At 33.8% G+C, this 18167-nt stretch overlaps 4 protein-coding genes across 12 annotated transcripts; 2 read left to right on the top strand and 2 right to left on the bottom strand.

Moving 5' to 3' along the window:
* Positions 1-426: 426 nt before the first annotated feature.
* LOC117216669 (ubiquitin-fold modifier 1) lies at positions 427-2474 on the bottom strand. Of its 3 annotated transcripts, XM_033463568.1 has the most exons (4): positions 2315-2474; positions 2085-2141; positions 711-841; positions 427-634 (listed from the first exon to the last, which is right to left on the bottom strand). In XM_033463568.1, exons 1-4 carry the CDS (start codon positions 2317-2319, stop codon positions 573-575), a joined length of 255 nt encoding a protein of 84 aa, XP_033319459.1. In that variant the 5' UTR covers positions 2320-2474; the 3' UTR covers positions 427-572. The 3 variants fall into 3 exon arrangements, 2 of the variants coding, with proteins under 2 accessions (XP_033319459.1, XP_033319458.1); XR_004489399.1 differs by lacking the exons at positions 2085-2141; positions 2315-2474 and adding an exon at positions 1046-2078; XM_033463567.1 differs by lacking the exon at positions 2315-2474 and having other exon boundaries at positions 2085-2173.
* A 2006-nt stretch (positions 2475-4480) lies between these two features.
* On the top strand, positions 4481-7786 carry LOC117216672 (zinc finger Ran-binding domain-containing protein 2). 3 transcript variants are annotated; one of them, XM_033463582.1, is made up of 8 exons: positions 4481-4998; positions 5659-5711; positions 5864-5945; positions 6262-6586; positions 6654-6748; positions 6809-6850; positions 7041-7098; positions 7326-7786. In XM_033463582.1, exons 1-7 carry the CDS (start codon positions 4925-4927, stop codon positions 7081-7083), a joined length of 714 nt encoding a protein of 237 aa, XP_033319473.1. In that variant the 5' UTR covers positions 4481-4924; the 3' UTR covers positions 7084-7098; positions 7326-7786. The 3 variants fall into 3 exon arrangements, with proteins under 3 accessions (XP_033319473.1, XP_033319472.1, XP_033319471.1); XM_033463581.1 differs by having other exon boundaries at positions 4482-4998; positions 7041-7103; XM_033463580.1 differs by having other exon boundaries at positions 4482-4998; positions 7041-7785.
* A 974-nt stretch (positions 7787-8760) lies between these two features.
* On the bottom strand, positions 8761-14346 carry LOC117216656 (protein BCL9 homolog). 2 transcript variants are annotated; one of them, XM_033463543.1, is made up of 7 exons: positions 13994-14346; positions 13655-13893; positions 13294-13579; positions 12829-13187; positions 12216-12678; positions 11780-11987; positions 8761-11691 (listed from the first exon to the last, which is right to left on the bottom strand). In XM_033463543.1, exons 1-7 carry the CDS (start codon positions 14277-14279, stop codon positions 9843-9845), a joined length of 3690 nt encoding a protein of 1229 aa, XP_033319434.1. In that variant the 5' UTR covers positions 14280-14346; the 3' UTR covers positions 8761-9842. The 2 variants fall into 2 exon arrangements, with proteins under 2 accessions (XP_033319434.1, XP_033319435.1); XM_033463544.1 differs by having other exon boundaries at positions 11780-11951.
* Positions 14347-14961: 615 nt separating this feature from the next.
* LOC117216670 (integrator complex subunit 12-like) lies at positions 14962-17741 on the top strand. Of its 4 annotated transcripts, none has more exons than XM_033463569.1 (5): positions 14962-15114; positions 15970-16149; positions 16390-16761; positions 16890-16962; positions 17040-17670. In XM_033463569.1, exons 1-5 carry the CDS (start codon positions 14995-14997, stop codon positions 17243-17245), a joined length of 951 nt encoding a protein of 316 aa, XP_033319460.1. In that variant the 5' UTR covers positions 14962-14994; the 3' UTR covers positions 17246-17670. The 4 variants fall into 4 exon arrangements, with proteins under 4 accessions (XP_033319460.1, XP_033319461.1, XP_033319463.1 ...); XM_033463570.1 differs by having other exon boundaries at positions 17021-17180; XM_033463572.1 differs by having other exon boundaries at positions 14988-15118; positions 17040-17741.
* The last annotated feature ends 426 nt before the right edge of the window (positions 17742-18167 follow it).

Raw genomic sequence — 18167 nt, 5'->3', positions numbered from 1 at the left:
ATGGAAAAGATGATTATAAAACAGATAAAAATTGTTTCTAACTTATAATGCTTCTCAAGAATACTATCTCATGTGCAACTCTTTCATGCCGTGAATTTTCTTTTGTTATGAACAGTAGATTTATAATCACTCTCAGTAATTAATGCGATCTTTCGTAAGCCGCGATTTGAAAATCTTGTTCCGAAGAAATTATTTCGATTGCAACAAGAAGTTTCTTAGTACTCAATATTGCGCTATGACTGATCGCTAAGTAATTTTATCATGTAGTGACATACCTTTGTATCGACCTTATACCTCTTACATGTATTTCACTTATAAAATCTTTTTATCAAAAATATATATCTAATGTGTTCTCATAATTTTACCCTCATATTACTTATACTTCAACTTCAATAAAAATATGATGGAAAAAATTCGACCGAATAGTACAATTTATAAAACTTCAGGAATGTTTTATTTAAATTTATGTAAACAACAAATTTTATATGAAAAAGTAGTTCCTTTTTTACACTTATTGGTGAGAAGTGCAACAAGGAAATAATTTATATATAGATGTTTATTTTAAGAAGTAATTATCCAACTCTATCTCTTGGAATTAATCTAAGTTCAGATCCATGTTTAAGAAAAATGTTTCCTGAAATTAATCACATTATAAATATATTGCTTAAAAATTTTCTCATAAGCATTATTTTATAATATGACGGACTTACCTGCTGTTTGTTGTGGATTGATACCTATTCCATCATCTGTGATTATGGCAGACGTTGCTGGAGATACTTTAAATTCTTCAGCAGCAAATTTTAATACAGCAGTGAAAGGTGTATTATCTGGCACACTAAGTCTGCAATTATAATTATACAATATTTAATAATCATTAAAAATTTCTATTTAATTCACAAAATAAATTAGATGCTAACTTAAAATGATGAGAGCTTATACAAATCATTATTGAAACAAAGTAAATAATTAAAAAAGAAATAAATTTAATGAATTTTATATAAACCCTCATTTCCATTCAATGATTATACAAGGATTATGCTATTACCATCCAATATCTTTTTCAATTTTATGCCATATTGTACCATTGGGATGTGTTTTTACTAATTTCATTCTGTTGTACATTATTTCTGAAATTTCTGTAGGACCATTTAATAATACTTCTATTACTTTGACAAGATGCTCATATTTGAATTCACAATTTGATATCCACTGATTTTCAACTTGTTTCATATGACGAGCAAAGTAAAATATGCTATCAAGGAAATTTGTGTAAAACTCTGAATATTTTTGCATCAACTTCCAAAGCAATTTTTGTTTTACCTTTGTAAGAGCTAAACAAACATTTGTATCATTGTGGACAAGTCTGTTTGACAATACCTGAACTATTAACGCCTTACTTTTGCTGTTGTTATGTAAATTAGCAGCAAAGTGAACTAATTTCGAATGAAAACCATCATTAATCATTTTATGAATATATTCCAAAACCTCATACTCATTACCATTACTAATTAAAGATTCCCAAGAAATGATTAAAGCTTCATCCTGCATGTCCAAAGCAGAGACACCTAACTTTTCTAAAGACTCTATAACTATATTTGTACAGATTCCGTTAACTAATATTCGTCTAAGAAAATCATTGAATCTCTCATTGCCACAATATTGAATGTACAATTTTAAAAATTCATCCACAATATCAGTTGATATGTTAGTGTCTTTCAAATAGACCTCTAGTAATTTATCACAAGCATTTTTCAATTCAGAACATTTATACAAATTTGATCTACTTTCCTTTAACCAATGGCTGTGAAGATTATTATCAAGGACATTTTCTTTGCCTATTTCATATGCTTTAGCAATTGTGACTTCAATAAACTGAGCACATTGAAAAGCTTTGATAACATTCTCAATACTTGTTTCTTGGCTAACTCTCGGATTTTCTATGAGTACAAGAAAAGTGTTAAACATTTTCAATACTTCAAGAAAATCAGCCTCTGACATATTTGTGTTATTTTTATTTACACATAAAGAACATGAATCTTATGATTCAATAAAATGATGTCTCGCACCAGAGTAACTAAACTTACACTTTAAATGGGAGTTTCGGATCAGAGGTAAGAGTTATTTTAAAAGTAACTTTAGACCTGTAACAAATGAACATTCCTATTATTAATTATTAAGTTAAATCATAAACATTAAGAAACCATATGTTTAACAGGACATATATTTTGAAGCTATGTGTTAGTTTATGTATGCATACACACGTAGTACTTCTTTCCGTTATTTTTTAAAAAATGTTATCGATCAGAATACGTACGCCATAATTATCTAATATTGTTTTGTGAAAAATGGACTTTTTATATGTACGATTCACTCCGAAAAGTACCTTAACCTCAATCGAATGTTACTCGCTTGATTCCTACGCAAACATCACGAATCATGAATATCGCAAAACCAGAATGGAACACTATCACCACGTAGCGGTGAAAAGATTGAACTAATCGCTATTGCTGTCTTTGTCGCATACTGTTGCACATTTGCCTGATACAATTACATATTCTTATCGCATAACATTGCGGCTTTTGTCGGAGAATAAGCCATGTGCTATCACCTATTGGATGCGAAAGAAACAATAACTTAGAAGATATAAGGATAGATGATAGCACACTTTGTCTATAGTCAAAGAAAGTAATAGTGTGCGATAAAGGCATATATATACACAATATGTGTATTACTCATCACAGAAGTGGTAGGAAATAGTAAGGATAGACATATGTACTCATATTAGACAAAGAGGACGATACTGTATGACAAAGACAGCAATAGTAATTAGTTCCGTCTTTCCACCGCTACGTGGTGATAGTGTTTCAGTATTAATCGTAATGAAAAAAAATCGAATAAATTTTCATTAATAAAAAGAAGACTAATTGAGAGAATTAATTTGTGAACTTTAGCGATTGCATCTTCCAAATTAAACTCGAAATCAACTGTTTCCCTGCATCTCTGTAAGCTCTCTAGCTTACGAAAAGCATATTTAAAAATTTACAAATTCTATTCAATAGATCGAAGCATTAACTGGAATAATATTTAATTTCTGACAAACTATGTTCGATAAGGGCAAAGATTTAGTATTTTAGAGATCGTTAAACAGATCGTTAACTAAACTAAACGGTTGATTAATTTCAATTGAACGTTTATTAAAGCCTTTGTATACTTAAGTTACAAAAGTCTTAAGATGTTACAATATATGTACTCCTTTTTCAGCGTTCTTTTATCGGGCTCTACATTTCATTTTCGTAGTATTAAATCTTTAGAGTTACTTGCAAGTACTGCTAAATGATACGATATTTAGTAAACTCGAACTTAATTAATCAGTATATAAATACTATAATAAATACAATGATGCGTAAATACTTTTTGTAACAATTCTACGTTACAATAAATTTGATTTTTAACAGTAAACAAATAAATAGAATGCATCTTTTAAAATGTTCACCAATAGCTCTTGTAAACTCAGAAACAAATAAATTTATATGTTACAATTAATTTTTTTTTACATTCTACGTTATTTAAATATACAAAGAAAACGTTGAACTTAAAAGACCAAACTGTGCCATTTAATAATCTACAGAAAACAGTATACCATTGAAGAGCTACAAATATTGTACTTCAGTACCTAATAACACAATATTTATTACAATTCTAATTAAAATATTAAAATATTTTTATAATTAAAAAAGTTCCTGTTTAATGTATTAAAATCATTACATTACCTCCAGCCTATCTAATTAAAAAATAAAATAAGTAGATACTTTTATTTCACTGCACTTGTTATTTTGAGGAAATGCTTATATATTTATATATTTATACATACATAAGAAGAATAGCAAATCATAGTGGTGTAAATTAGTATACTAATAATTTTTTAAAAATAGTGTCCTGCATTTATGGTCATAATATTTTTAAGCCATAAAAACATATTATAGCAGATAATAAAGTTATAACTTAATTAACTATAAAATGAAAGGGATGATACATTTAAGAACTAAAATATATTATTGAATTTATAAATTTTCGAAATCTTGGCTTGCACCATTATGATTTCAATCTGTCAAATATCTGAAAATTTCATGCATTTTAATTACTTTAATGATTATATACCATCTTAATGGTACAAGTTATATCTTTGTAAATTCAATTCAATATTATTAACGATACTAAATCCTTGCCTATGTTCACTATGGTAATATATAACTTTGTAATTAATGACGTGTATCGAATAATTTAATTTACATATGTATATGTAAAACATACATATGTATATAATCTTTTACTAATTACTTTTCGATTTATGTATTCGCTGCCCTTACTTTGCACTTATTAAGTTAATATACATACTATCCCTCCCAACCAACATGCCGCATACGCTATAACGAATATAACTTACATTTTTTTAAAATTCTGCTGTAACAGTTATCTCTAAAAGAAAATACAATTCATCAACCTTCACATTTATTATATTTTATTATTCCTATTGTGCATTTCATCAATTAAATAAAAAGTAACACGCGCGGTTAAAATTTGTGAAATCGCCACGTTACGGGCTTATCGCATCGTAAGAACTGTGATTGTGCCGTTAATGTTGCATTAGTGTGTTGCATACCATAGTTTCGGTGCGTTAATTTCTATATACGACACAATGCAATAGATAGTAGTGCGTAAAACGCATTCAGAGAAGTTGCACTTATCCGGAAAAAACTGACGAAAGTTAAGCCTTTGTATTATTTCGATAATATTTGGACAATTACAAATACATACTTGTAAAGGTTAGATAGAATTCGGAAAGAACGAACTACACAGATCGCAAGGTTCAATGCAGCTCTGATAAAGTAGATCAGATTTACACGCAGAGAACCCAGAGACGAAAATGGATAATAGTAAAGTGGATGAAGAAAATCAACGTAATATTAATGATGGGGACTGGATTTGTCCCGATTCTCAGTACGTAGCTTTCCTAGAGGCAACGTTGCTGTTTGAAATCAGCTTTATGCTTTAATCGCGAATTTACAGTGGCCACAAAAAATATTTGCATATCACTGTATTTATCACATATTAATTACTCATGTCCATGTACATTAAATTTCGTATCATTTAATAGTGCTTTCATGCGACCATAAAAATGTGGATATCATGAAAATGAAATGTAGAACCTGATGAAAATACTTTTTGTATCCACTGTAGTTTCAACTTCGTTCAATACATATTATTTATACTATCGCTGTGTCCCTTTACAATGTTTATTTCAATTGGTAACACTGATTCTGTAATAAATCATGTGATATGTAATAATGTTATCTGCTTGAGAAAAATGTTAATTATTAAATGAGTAATTTAGTATATTGTTTTTTATACTTAAAGTTAATTACACTATTATGTATACTATGCTGAAGTTTGTTCGTAGTAATTTATTGTACTAAAGAAATTTTGTATTCACTAGAGTAAGTAAAACAATGAGATGTTTAAGACTAACTTAACATAAGTCTTCTATATTTTAAAATATTAGTATGAACCTGTAAAATGTTGATATTTAAAGATATAAAATTGTCTATTTATACATACCTATTGTGTGAGATAGTGTCTTGATACTGTTTAATATTTCAGATGTGCCAATGTAAATTTTGCAAGAAGAAACTCTTGTAATCGATGTGGAAAAGGTATATAAAAGTCAATATGGTAATGTATAGTTTCTATATAATTTTCCTTATGATAATGTTTTGTTCCTTACAACTTTTTTAATGTGTTGCTTTATTAATATTACAATATATAATATTATATATAACAATTAACAAAAGATATTTTTATGCAGACAGAGGAGAGTGTCCTAAGAAAAAAAAATTGGGACAAGAAATTGGTAAAGCAGCTGCAGAGAAAAGTAGAGGATTATTCAGGTAAATAATAGGAACATATATAACAATATAACGCAGAAAGAAGTTATTCTCTATTATATGAAATAAGTTTAGAATAAATATTCTAAAAAGTACAACATTCAGGGACAACATCATAATATAATTTGATCAGATTTATTTAAATGATTGGTATTTTCATTTCAATAATATACAGAGTTGTACAATATATCGTATATCTTTCTTTAACTTTCAATATACTTAGATTTTTTGTAAAATATTTACACAATGAGTAAATACTATACATACATGAATAACAGAGCAAATAAATGATTGTATGTTATGATATCTTTATATTTAGTGCTGATGATTGGCAGTGCAGTAAGTGTGGAAACGTAAATTGGGCCCGGCGACAGCAGTGTAACATGTGTAATGCACCGAAATTCGGAGAGATTGAAGAACGTACAGGATATGGAGGAGGATATAATGATCGAGGAGTCGTTGAATATAAAGAAAGAAGAGATGATGATGACGAGTACGATGAGTTCGGGCGTCGTAAAAAGAAACGAAAGATTGAAAACCGCTCAGATGACGATTCCAAAGATTCTAGGTATAGCAGCCCGCCACGTAACAAGTCTAAGGACGAGGATGAAAGAGATGAAGTGGAGAATGAAGAAGATCAAAATGTAATGTAAATGTAATTGATGTTATTTTATCGATAATCAGAAATATCAAACACATTTGAAATTTCAGGATGAAGACGAAGAGGAAGAGGAAGATGATGAAGAAGATGGTGATTTATCGAAATACGATCTTAGTGAATGGGATGACTTTGCAATTAAGAAAAAGTAAATTTTCTCATGATTAACGTTTGTATAGTAGATGCAATACATGTTGTTAATTTTCAGTACAAATGGGAGCACTGCATCTTCAGAAGAACAACAATCAAGGTAATAATAACAATAAAAATGGAGGACCTATATAAGCAACTTTCTTTTACTTTCATTTAGCAATTTTCCTTTGTTATAAACAAGATCAATAATAATCTTATCATCATTAGAGAATTTGAGAAAATAATAATTATATCGATAAAAACAGGTAACAAACGTTTTATATATGGACGTAATATTTTTTTTACAGAGATAAAGATGACTGGCGCGATTCGGGGACATCCAGTCAATGAGAAGATGTGCAGAAGGAAAGGTTTGACTTGGGTTTCGGGTATAAAATTGATTGCGACAATGAATCGCGATATTAATGGATGAAATTGCTAAACGGCACATTTGTTTTAAACCTTTTAGAGATAGCATTATCGTATTCCTTATTAGTTAGATTCATAATAACATGGTTAAAAGGAAGATATAGATTTAACAAGCCTGATGGAGATCATAATACAATACTCGTTAAATAAATGATTTTTTACAGGTGAGAGGAAATCCCATGAGCGAAAAATTGCTCGAGTACTAAGAGATATAACACAACGCAACAAATTTAGTGATTTAGTAAGCACCTTTGGATAAAGTGATGGACGATATACAACTTATTGCAAAGGGAATCGATTAACAAATAAGCTTTACATTTCGTGACTGAACTCATAACTTCGTTTGACTCTATGGATGGAGAATAAAATGTAGGTTACTTATTTGCGCAATATTGACCTAAATATTGCATAGTAATGTGGAAATTCGTAAAATGCTTGACGCAGGTAGAATATTTCGCTAGTAAATGAAAACAAGAAAAAAAAAAAACAGAAAAACAGAATGACCTGTAATTCTGATATAATTTTATGGATGATGTGTTACACGACTCGTTGTAAAAGCTCTGAATTACGAACATAGATGAAATCTTATTTCTAACTCAAAATATAAAATCTTCGAGAAAGCTCTCTATCATGTCACACTTCTAAAAAAGTTTCTCTATGTACGTTATCACAAAATTCATGACATTCTCATAGTCACTTACTTCACTTTGATTCGCTTAAAATATTGCTCAAGCTGCTTCGAAAAAAATTTTTCTTTTATTTTATCTTTTATAATTTATCTGTTTGCCTCGCTCTTTCTCTCACGTTTTCGCTCACTTTTTCTTTTCTCCTTTTTTCATGCATAACATCTAATGATTAAATAAACATAATGTAGTATTAAAAAATCATTCCCTAATGAATATAGATACGTATTAATATCTTCAGAATGAAGAAAAAAAAAAAGATACATTTTCTTGTTTTGACTATCACAGATCCGAGTAAGTTGGAAGCAGCCCGTTTTTTTCAATCGAAAAAATATGATATGAGGTATGTCATCATGACACCTGGAAACCTCTAAAAACCTGTGTTCGGTTCTCGACGGGCAGAAAAAAATACATATAGAGTAGGAGTGTGCGGATACCCGAAATTACGGATCTCGGAGCCTCAGGTCGGGTCAAGATCCCGAAAGTTTATCAGCGCAAACATATTCGAATACCCGTTATTTGAAACGTGGTTTACGATTACGTGGTACTCGATTCCGAATATAATTTTTCACATGTCATATTGTGCAATATATTCCTTGGTTTAAAATTCTTACATATGATTACAACTGCAAAAGTATAAGTTGAAAGTTTAAGTACAATGTAATAGAAAAATTATGTTCTGAATTGAGCGTCGGATCCCGAATCGAAAATCGGGTTCTGAAGTAACGGGTACCGAATTATGTTTATGTGTCGACAAACCGAGATCCCGACACAAACACGAAAAAGATTCCCGACCCGATTCTAGGCCGCAATTTTGAATACCCGCACAACCCTAATAATGTTATCAAAAAATCTTTGTGACGCCCATTTTCTCGAATAGCTACGAAACTCATTATCGATCAATTCTGATACTGACTTCTTGTAAATATCTTTATTTTTCATTTATAATAAAAATCATTCATCAACAACATAATTGTTCTTAGTCAATTATTCTTTTTTCTTATAATTATTACACTACGTAGGGTCATGATTATGCACAGTGTTGGTCACAAGGAGGAATCGGTGAAGGGAATAAAAGGGACGGGCGATACTGTTTTAAGGAGTATGTTGCAACAGGGATACATATCGTATATATGTACAATTATGAATTTGAGCTTGCTTGACTGCGTTTTTTTTAATTATTTAGTGATAAAAGGAAGGATGAATTGTTCACCGGCGTATCTTCATGTCGTTCCTTCGAATACTTCATTAATTCTCGCACAATTACTTTATCACGAGCAATTGTTCGAATAAAAAGGAAGAAGGGACGCATTCATATCCATCTTTGTTTTTATGTTCTTTCTTTCATTTCTCGTTCCTCCTGATCCACAAAAGTCTCTAGCAACGATCACCGTATATTCCGATCGACGAAATAACGATTACTACGAAGAAAAATCAGATTTTACATTAGTATTTACATAAATCACGTAACGCCACGTGACATTCGTAATATTTCCAATTTACAGAGAGAGAGAGAGAGAGAAAGAGAGAATTCTGATACGAAAACGATATCCTCTAAGACGATGGAACAGATTTTGGAGTCGCGAGAGACATTAAAATGGCTTTTTAATGTCGTGATTTAAGAATAAAACGCTTATCGATATAATAACACATACATAAACAACACCGTAAATAAAGAATTGGACGAGAAATCTCGTTACCGCCAGTCACGATAAACCATCCCGCGAAAAATGGTGTTACTATTAATTATTCTCCATAATCACATCAACATTAGAACCTTAACAAATTCGACTTCTTTGTCCTTTACAAGATCGCGCGCAATAATTTTTATATAAAGTTTTACATTATCCGAAAAACTCGTGTTCGTTCGTTATGATCGGATTAATTGTCCTCGGATTAATAAACGCAATTGTCGAAAAGGACACAGAAAGGCCACCACAATCATAAATCATCGTCGTCGCGACGTCTATCTTCGATCAGACAGCTTACACGTTAGTTTTATTTCGGCATAAAGAACTGCTGATGCGAATGCGAGTTTGGCGGCGGATGTAAAGTAGGATGTGGTGGACCGCTACCCCTTGTCCCTGTAGCGTAAAGTTGTTGCTGGAAGTTATGGAATTGTTGAGCATAATTTGGATCCGACATGCTAGGTCCACTACCGACGAAAGGGCTGTTCTTGAAATTACTAGTAGCACCACCCATGCTCGGAGGTAATGGCTGTGTCGCATCCGGGGGAGGTCCTAATCCCATTGGGCTGCCTTTGCTGCCGGATACGTACATACCAGGATTCGGTTGACTGGGAACTTGTGATACCATGTCAGGTGGGAAGACTTTATCTGGATCCATTGAACCGCCTGGAAAGACGCCACCACCAACCATGTGTTGCATTCGCATTAAATTAGGCTGAGGTCTCATATTGCCGACAGGTCTCATCGAAGGATGTACACCAACTGATGTGTTCATTGATTGTCCGTCCATCCTTGGAGAGCCTCCCATGCCAGGAAGTCCACCGCTCATGGTTGATGGCATACCAGTATGCGGGCCCATACTGTTCGGTACACAACCGTTTGGGAAGTACTGAAGATTTACAGACGGTGTGCCCATCTTTGATTCTAAATTAGACAAGGGATTCGTGAATCGTTGAAGGAAGTCCAAACTCGGTGGTCCTCTTGGCGTATGACCGACGTTGGGCCTTGCTGGTAGATATTGTATCGTGTTTGGAGCACTAGGTTTTACTTGAACATTCGCTCCGTTATAAGGACTAGGGCCAGTCACATGACCTGTCATTAATCTTGGCGGCGGTGCATGAGGATCGCCACCAGGATATGCTCCTGTCGCATTACCTGAATGGCTACTCATCATACCATGGCCCATGATAGGATGACCCATTTTACTAGGTACACCGGGACTTCCTGTGTGTGAAGTCGTCGGGCTATAACTCGTTGGTGGTCCTGCCAAACTCATACACATTCCTCCTACTTCGCCCTGTTCACTGGTCGGACCACCCATATGACAACTTCCATTCATTTCGCCACCCATTTGCATCATGTGCATACTGTGCGGATTCCCGAACTGCATCATCCCGGTGTTCCCGGAATGAATAGGTCCTTCGTTACCTAATGAATTGCTAGCTGCCGTATTAGTAAGTTGTTGACTCATCTGAGCTAAGGAAGTTATGGGATCAAAGTGATTTGTACTCATTGCGGTTAAACTGCCGAGTCGCCCTCCGATATTGTTGGGATTAAGAGGCACATTGTCTGAAGGTTGACTCACGTTCACAGATGGTCTACCGCAAGGGAAGGAGGCGCTTGGACCTCCCAGAGAAGGTACCACCGTTGCGTTTCCAGAATTACTTGGATTTGTAAGACTTGGATTTGTAGACTGTTGTTGTTGTTGTTGTTGTGGAGGAGGTTGTTGTGGTTGTTGTTGCGATTGTTGCTGTGGTTGCTGTTGCTGTTGCTGCTGTTGGGGCTGAGTTTGTTGTTGCTGAGTATCTTTCGTTGATGGCGGAGATGTGTCGGGTTTCGTAGTAGGTGACGCTGGTACTGTTCTTGGAGGACCCATACTATCTGGTATATTCGTGTTATGCGGTGCTGGACTACTCTGTGCACTTGCACTAGACTTATTTCCGGGTTTTCCAGGATCAACTGGAGTATGCGGAGCACCATTGCCTGGTGTGTGCGGAGTATGAGGAGTATGTGGACTGTGTAAAGAGCCTGTAAACCCACGATTCATGCTATCCATTTGAACTGGACTTGCACCTTCTGATCTAGCAGGAAACTGATTGCTGTTATCCAAAGTTCCTGGCAGAATTCTGTTTGGTATCTCTGTATTGCTGGCCGTATTCCTGAAGACATAGAATAAGATAAAATTATAAACCTACGTTAGAAAGGGAATTATACATCTGTAAGGTATTGTTATACAAGTATACTTACGTAGATAAATTGCCATCCTTTAGACTCGTATTTGGCTGTTTCTGTATAGTCAGTTCCTGTCCCTCGAAGGTATTAAGATACTGAATTTGCTGAGGGCTTGGAACCGGCATCAGATTCGCTTCCTTAACACCTGCTGCGTTCACTGCCCCAGTGTGTTGCTGCTTTTGCTGGGCTAAGGATTGCAGCGTGCGGCAAAACATACCATCCACTATGTTGTAACATATAACACGATCAATTCACCGCGTAATGTTTTTAAGTAGTGAACTTTTAAAATATTTTACGTAATAATTATAATAATCGTGGTTACTTAGTTGTTGCATTAAGATCCTTCGAATGCGATTCAATGTCAAATATTATTTAACATATCAAACAATATTTTAAGAGATAATATGATCGACTATTACAATAAAGTAATTATTCCATTATTTGGTCTTACCATTTGGAGGCTGACTGGTGGAGAAATCTAAAGATGAATCTTTTTGAGCAGTTGTTCCACTAGGACTAAGCGTTGAGATGTGCGAATGAGAAACAGGCGTTCCCGGATTACTATGATTAAGTCTCGTTGTTGATACAGCCGTTGCATTTCCAACTGTCGGATTCGGAGAGTCTTGACTCGTCGGACTTTGTCCTGGTAGATGGTTGGTTCTCTGATTACCGATTTGAAATTGTCTATTGCAGTCTGCGGGTGAATTTAGAGCTGAACTTGCGCGAGGTGACGGTAGGGATAAATTGCTGGTTGGATTATTAGGTGAAGAAGGGTTTGGGCTTTGTATCGCAATTGGCACACTCGCAGATCGCGTTGTTTGATGATACGGCGGTGGTGGCCCTTGACTACGCGGGACCCCAACCATATTAGCACCTCGCAATGAGACTCCAGTTCCAGGACTTCCAACACTGGCCTACAATATGAATAAATATTATATTAAAACGTTATACTAACATTTTTTAAGTATACTTTTTGTTTCAATAAATAATGATAGTTACCCAATAGTCATTAATCTTTAATTATTTTTCAAATACAATCTTTAATCTTTTATATTATATTTTACCTTATTTTTTCCATCAAGAAACTGATGTTGCAATTTATGCCAATCCATAGTTGGAGGACATTGAGTTGGTACAACTGAAGGAACGTTCGTTGGAGGACACGTCGATACCGCTGTTCCTTGCGTCGTGTCTAGAGTATTAGCGGTTTCTTCCTTGTGCTCAGGAAATAACATCATTTGCATTTTCCTAATGGTTGCTAATTGAACTTCTCGATGTTGCCTTTGTTGCGGAGTTAAATTTTCGTCTGGAACTTTGACACCTTGCAGTGATGGCTGTAAACTGCCTGGGCCTGGGCTGGTTGTACCTCCTAATAAATTGGGACTATGGCCCATCGTAGTACTATTAGGAGGTTGTGGATTTGCTGTAATAAAAGGTATGCTTCTAATGGCATAAAGTGTACACAAAAAGGTACCCGTAAAAAAATTGGAAACATATTTGACTACAATACAAATATAACTACATATTACCTGAGTTACCAGGTGAATTTGGTACAAGACAAGGCACATCTATATTTGCATCGTCCAATGATGGTTCAGAATTACCAAGGGTATTTCCACCATTTAAGTTCCTAAGGTTAGGTTGTTCATTCCAGAATGGAGGAGCATTAGGATCAAGAGCCGGTAGATCAGGAGGTTGCTCATTTTGGAAAGTATTGTTTGTACCTCCTTGATGACCTTTTTGTTTCATCATTGCAAGGTTGTTTAACCATTGTGCAGGATTTTGACGAAATTGGTTTACTTTATTTGGATGTTTCTAAGGTGATAATAACATCATGTTAGTAAATATAAAAATAATGTAGATTTTTCTTTAGGAAACTTTACTACATACCTCTAGATACTTCTTAGTGCCAGGTTGTGCACAATGATAAGCAATAATTGATGGATATTGTCCTTGCATCACTGCATCTGCACCTTTATTTGCTAATGTTGTAGAAAATACAAAAATTTGACTTTGCTGTTGCATATACTGAGCTTCACCGCTTCCTGTGCTAGTTCCCATCTGTTTTCCAAGAACATTACTAACTAATGGTTGAATACCATCTGCAGTAATCACATTACCACTACAATCTACAACAATGAATAAAACAAATAAAATAATTGCACACAATAATTAAACATCAAGAATATAAATAATTAACAAAGACATAAGAATTAAATTTAGTCCTACCAGGTATATCATCTGTGGGATTGTTATGATCACCTTCTTGCTTCACTGAGTTTAGAATTGGTTGATTTGCACTATTATTTTGATTCTCTCCGGACAATGCACCTTCCCCATTGGAAGGATCCAAACAAGGATCCCTAGAGCACTCTGTAGTGTCTTCTCCTGTTGTATCATCATTGTTACCTCCGGTGCCTTCTTCTTTGATTTTAACTGGGTCTGCGTCAGGTTCCTCTTTGACAACAGTGGTTGGTACGCAACTTGGTTCGCTGGGCTTCTTTTCTGTTTTCATGTTTGAAGCTATACTGGATGAATTATCCTGTCAGACCTCGGTCAGGTGAGTAAAGATCAAACACATGGCCACTATCGTCCGCAATGTGCGGAGTAACAACGCATTCGAAACCAGTGGTAGAGGTTAACAAGGAAAAATATCGTTGACCGGTACCCGTGCCGAACGTGTCCTTAAAAAACGGTGTGCAACAGCACTCCCGAGGAAGGCATGTCTCTGTGGATCTCTATTAATTTTCCCGATGATAATACTTCTGGTGATCGTCGATTCAGCTTGTTTTCAGTCATTTAAATTAGGTAACCGCGGAATCGGATTCCTACGCATGGAGGAATCACGGTTGTCAGCGGGCGACTGATACAGGAATACGAAAGTTAAGACCAATACCACGAAGGTATCGGGACGAAGAAAATATCCTAAATGTCAGCCTCGTATCCGCAGCGAGTGCATAGCGTACCTCCGGCTTCAATGTCGTATGTAACACCACGTTGTAATCGCGTAAGACGTATTCAAAACATAGAACGGGGGCCAATGCACGCTGCACTCAAATTTCCTTGCCATTCGCGAGCATTGTTCTCCAACTTTATTTGTCACTTCATGGTCGCTTTGATTATTTATTTCTTTTACGCACGGCTGCCAACTGCTCGTCGAAAGTTAGACATCGTTTTAACGCGCCTCGAGAAGGAAGCGTTCATACCTTTTCCCCGATAAATAGAAAAAGATGGAAAGAGGCCTACCACCAGGCGTACTTGACTCGTTCCTTACACTTGATCGCCTGCAGGGTTACTATTTTGGTCTTTCTTTCCTTGTATTTTTCACCATTCTTCCGCAGCTTTTAGACGTAAGTATGTATACATATCAGGATACGTGTACCTTCCTTTATTTCATTTGGTTAAGCGGACGTTTTATTTCACGATATCTCCCTAGACAGAGGCTGCATTTATTTAACGCAGAATCAAAACTCTGTAAAATTAAATTTGGAATACGAGAGACCAGGGACGAATCGAGTGATACCGGTGCCTGGGTTCTTTAACTTCAGTTACTTTTTTACTTTATGTATATACATATAACGTACGGTCCCCATATATGGATATACTTTCCAGGCGGTATTTTTAAAATGTACAGTAACATTGGAAAAATATGATAAATTCTATTAAAATGCTAGGGTATATCTAAGCTTTTTCTATGAACGTTTAAGTTGAATAGAAACTGTAGATAACTGTGATACCTCATAGGTGCTGTTTGGAAGAAACCACGAGATAGAAATATTAAGTTCTCATGGTTTCTAATTATACGATCGATTTAGTACAAATGGAACACAAATGCTTTTTATGTACATTCAGGCGCGTAATATTTCATATTATTTATAGATTAAGTACATTAAGCACGTATATCATAATCAGCATTTTTAATATTGGTTGATTTATAAGAACTTTTTACAGGTAATAAATTTCGTTTAATCGCGATATATTAAAAAAATCAAACAATTGAATGCAATTGTAGGAATAATCAGTGAAATAAATATAACCTAGGCTTTTTTCTTTTTATATTTTTTCACTTATGTTCCAACTAATTGTGATTTAAATATTATACCATATGAATAAAAAATATTTAATCTGAAACACAAAAGAATTTACTATTTTTATATATTACTAAAATATTTTTTTATACAGTTATAATTTTTTATATTTTTCAGATTAAAATAATTCATATAAAAATGTCACAATTGGAGCTAGATCCTCAATTTACACAGGGTTTGCACCTTCTACATTCTACTAATAAAGATTCTGCGGAACAGCTGCGAGCACTTTTAGATGAAGCAATCAAACAAAAATATGGGCCATCAAAGATGTTATCGAATGTATTACACAAAAAGGTAATTAGATGATAATTAATTTAAGGACATTATGTTGAGGGTTATCCAGAATAGAATACTTCAATTAAGGTGGTTTATATTAATTAAGTTATTATAATTACAGAGTTAGTTCTGATATCAGGGCACTCGTGAAGCATAGGAGATTTCATTCACGTAAAAAGATATCTAGTATTTGATCCCTCTGATCTAATGTTGTCATTTATTTTTTGAACTTCTATCTCTTAGATTCTCTGTTTTTAGTATATGATGGAGGAACCGGTGCTGAGTGATCATAGTAGCAGCAGTAGTAGTAAAAAAAGCAAAAGCTCCTCTTCTTCTTCCTCCAAACATTCAAGTAAATCGAGCAAAAACAGCTCTCCTGTGAATTTACCAACTCGTGACACACCACCTGATATTATCCAGACTGATAATACTCTGGCATTAGAAATATTAGAGGATGATCTGACGTGTGTTATTTGCAAAGGAATGGATGTTGGAGCAAGAAACAGACTTGTTGAGTGTTCAGAGTGCCATTCCTTGTACCATCAGGAGTGTCATATTCCACATATTTTAGATTCTCAAATAGATGTTCCAGGACTGGTGTGGTATTGTTCAAACTGTTCCAAATCTCAGGTGTGTGTATTCACTCACATTATAATTTATTATATTTTTTGTACATGAAATATTTTGATAATTTTTAGCAAAAAATGTTAGAAAACATAAAAGTTATGAAGTAAGAAATCTCCTTTCTTAATTTATAGGTTTCAAAAGAAAGGAGCTCACCAAAAACAGTGATAGAAAATAAATCTAAAGAACAAAAAAAATCTAACTCAGGTAAGTTTCTTATATTTTATAAAAATAGATGTATTTTCTCTTTCAATTAAAAAAGCAGTCATTACCTTGTTTAATAGGTGGTGGAAACAAAGTAACACCAAATATTCATATTATAAGTGCAGATAGAAGATTAAAGGATATGATGAAAAAAGCTAAGCAAGATAAACGAAGCACAAATACTACTCAGAGTTCGAAGAATTCTCGGTCCAGTTCACCAGCAATGTCTTCAACGAAATCTCAGGAAAAATCATTACTGTACAAAATCAAGTCAGGTGTAGAATGAAACTCTCGCTCATACGAATATTGTGATAATATTGTATAATATAAAAAAGACCCAAACAAATTTTATAATTTCAACATTACAAGTTGATTAATTAATTAAAAGATAGTCATGATCGATACGTTAATATGTATATTCTGATAGCAAAATTAATATGTTTTGCCAAAGATAGTATAAATAATCTTTAAGTAGATAATATTAATTTTATATACCGCAGCAATTCCCAATTTTATGCTGAGAAAACTAAGGCTTTTACTTTTTATATTATTATGTACTTTCGTTATGATTTTCTTTGTTTTTAATATAATTCATTACGAGATATAAAGAATAGCAGCGCGATGTAATTTGATATTGTAACGTTTAACTATAAAAATATAATTTTTTGTACAAATGTACATTAATTTAAATATACAAACATAAATGTGTAATTGAATTTCTGTAAAACTTTAAAAACCTCAAATAAAAAATGAAAGAAGCGATTGCGGGTACTCCGAAATAAGCTTTATGAGTGTCGAGTTCATTTATAATATCAATATATTTTTGCAATTTTTCAAATGCTTATTTGTTTGTCCCTACGTCCCATTGAAAATTTGGCAAGAGTCATTTCGTTCTCGAGTGTTACTTAAAATCTACTTATATGCAAGATGGGGGGGTGAATTCTATTTACATTGGGCTTTTGGAGGGTTGCATCTACACGCGTACATCGATAGATACACGCTCATACACACAGCATACACACAAGTAAAGCAGCATCGCATTCACACATTAATTACATTCATCGTTACATGCGCACATACTTTACGTAGAGGCTATACAACGAGAAAAGATACATTCAAAAATTCATAGGAATGAAAACGAGCCCGTTTTACATAACTTTTTTTTTCATACACGGTTCCCGAAGTCGAATATATTTTAAGTTATTCTT

This window comes from Bombus bifarius, unplaced genomic scaffold (assembly GCF_011952205.1).
Source record: "Bombus bifarius isolate JDL3187 unplaced genomic scaffold, Bbif_JDL3187 scf7180000007973, whole genome shotgun sequence".
NCBI classification, from domain to species: domain Eukaryota; kingdom Metazoa; phylum Arthropoda; class Insecta; order Hymenoptera; family Apidae; genus Bombus; species Bombus bifarius.
Note: the sequence above shows the minus strand (reverse complement) of the source record. Positions and strands in the feature narration are given on the sequence as shown.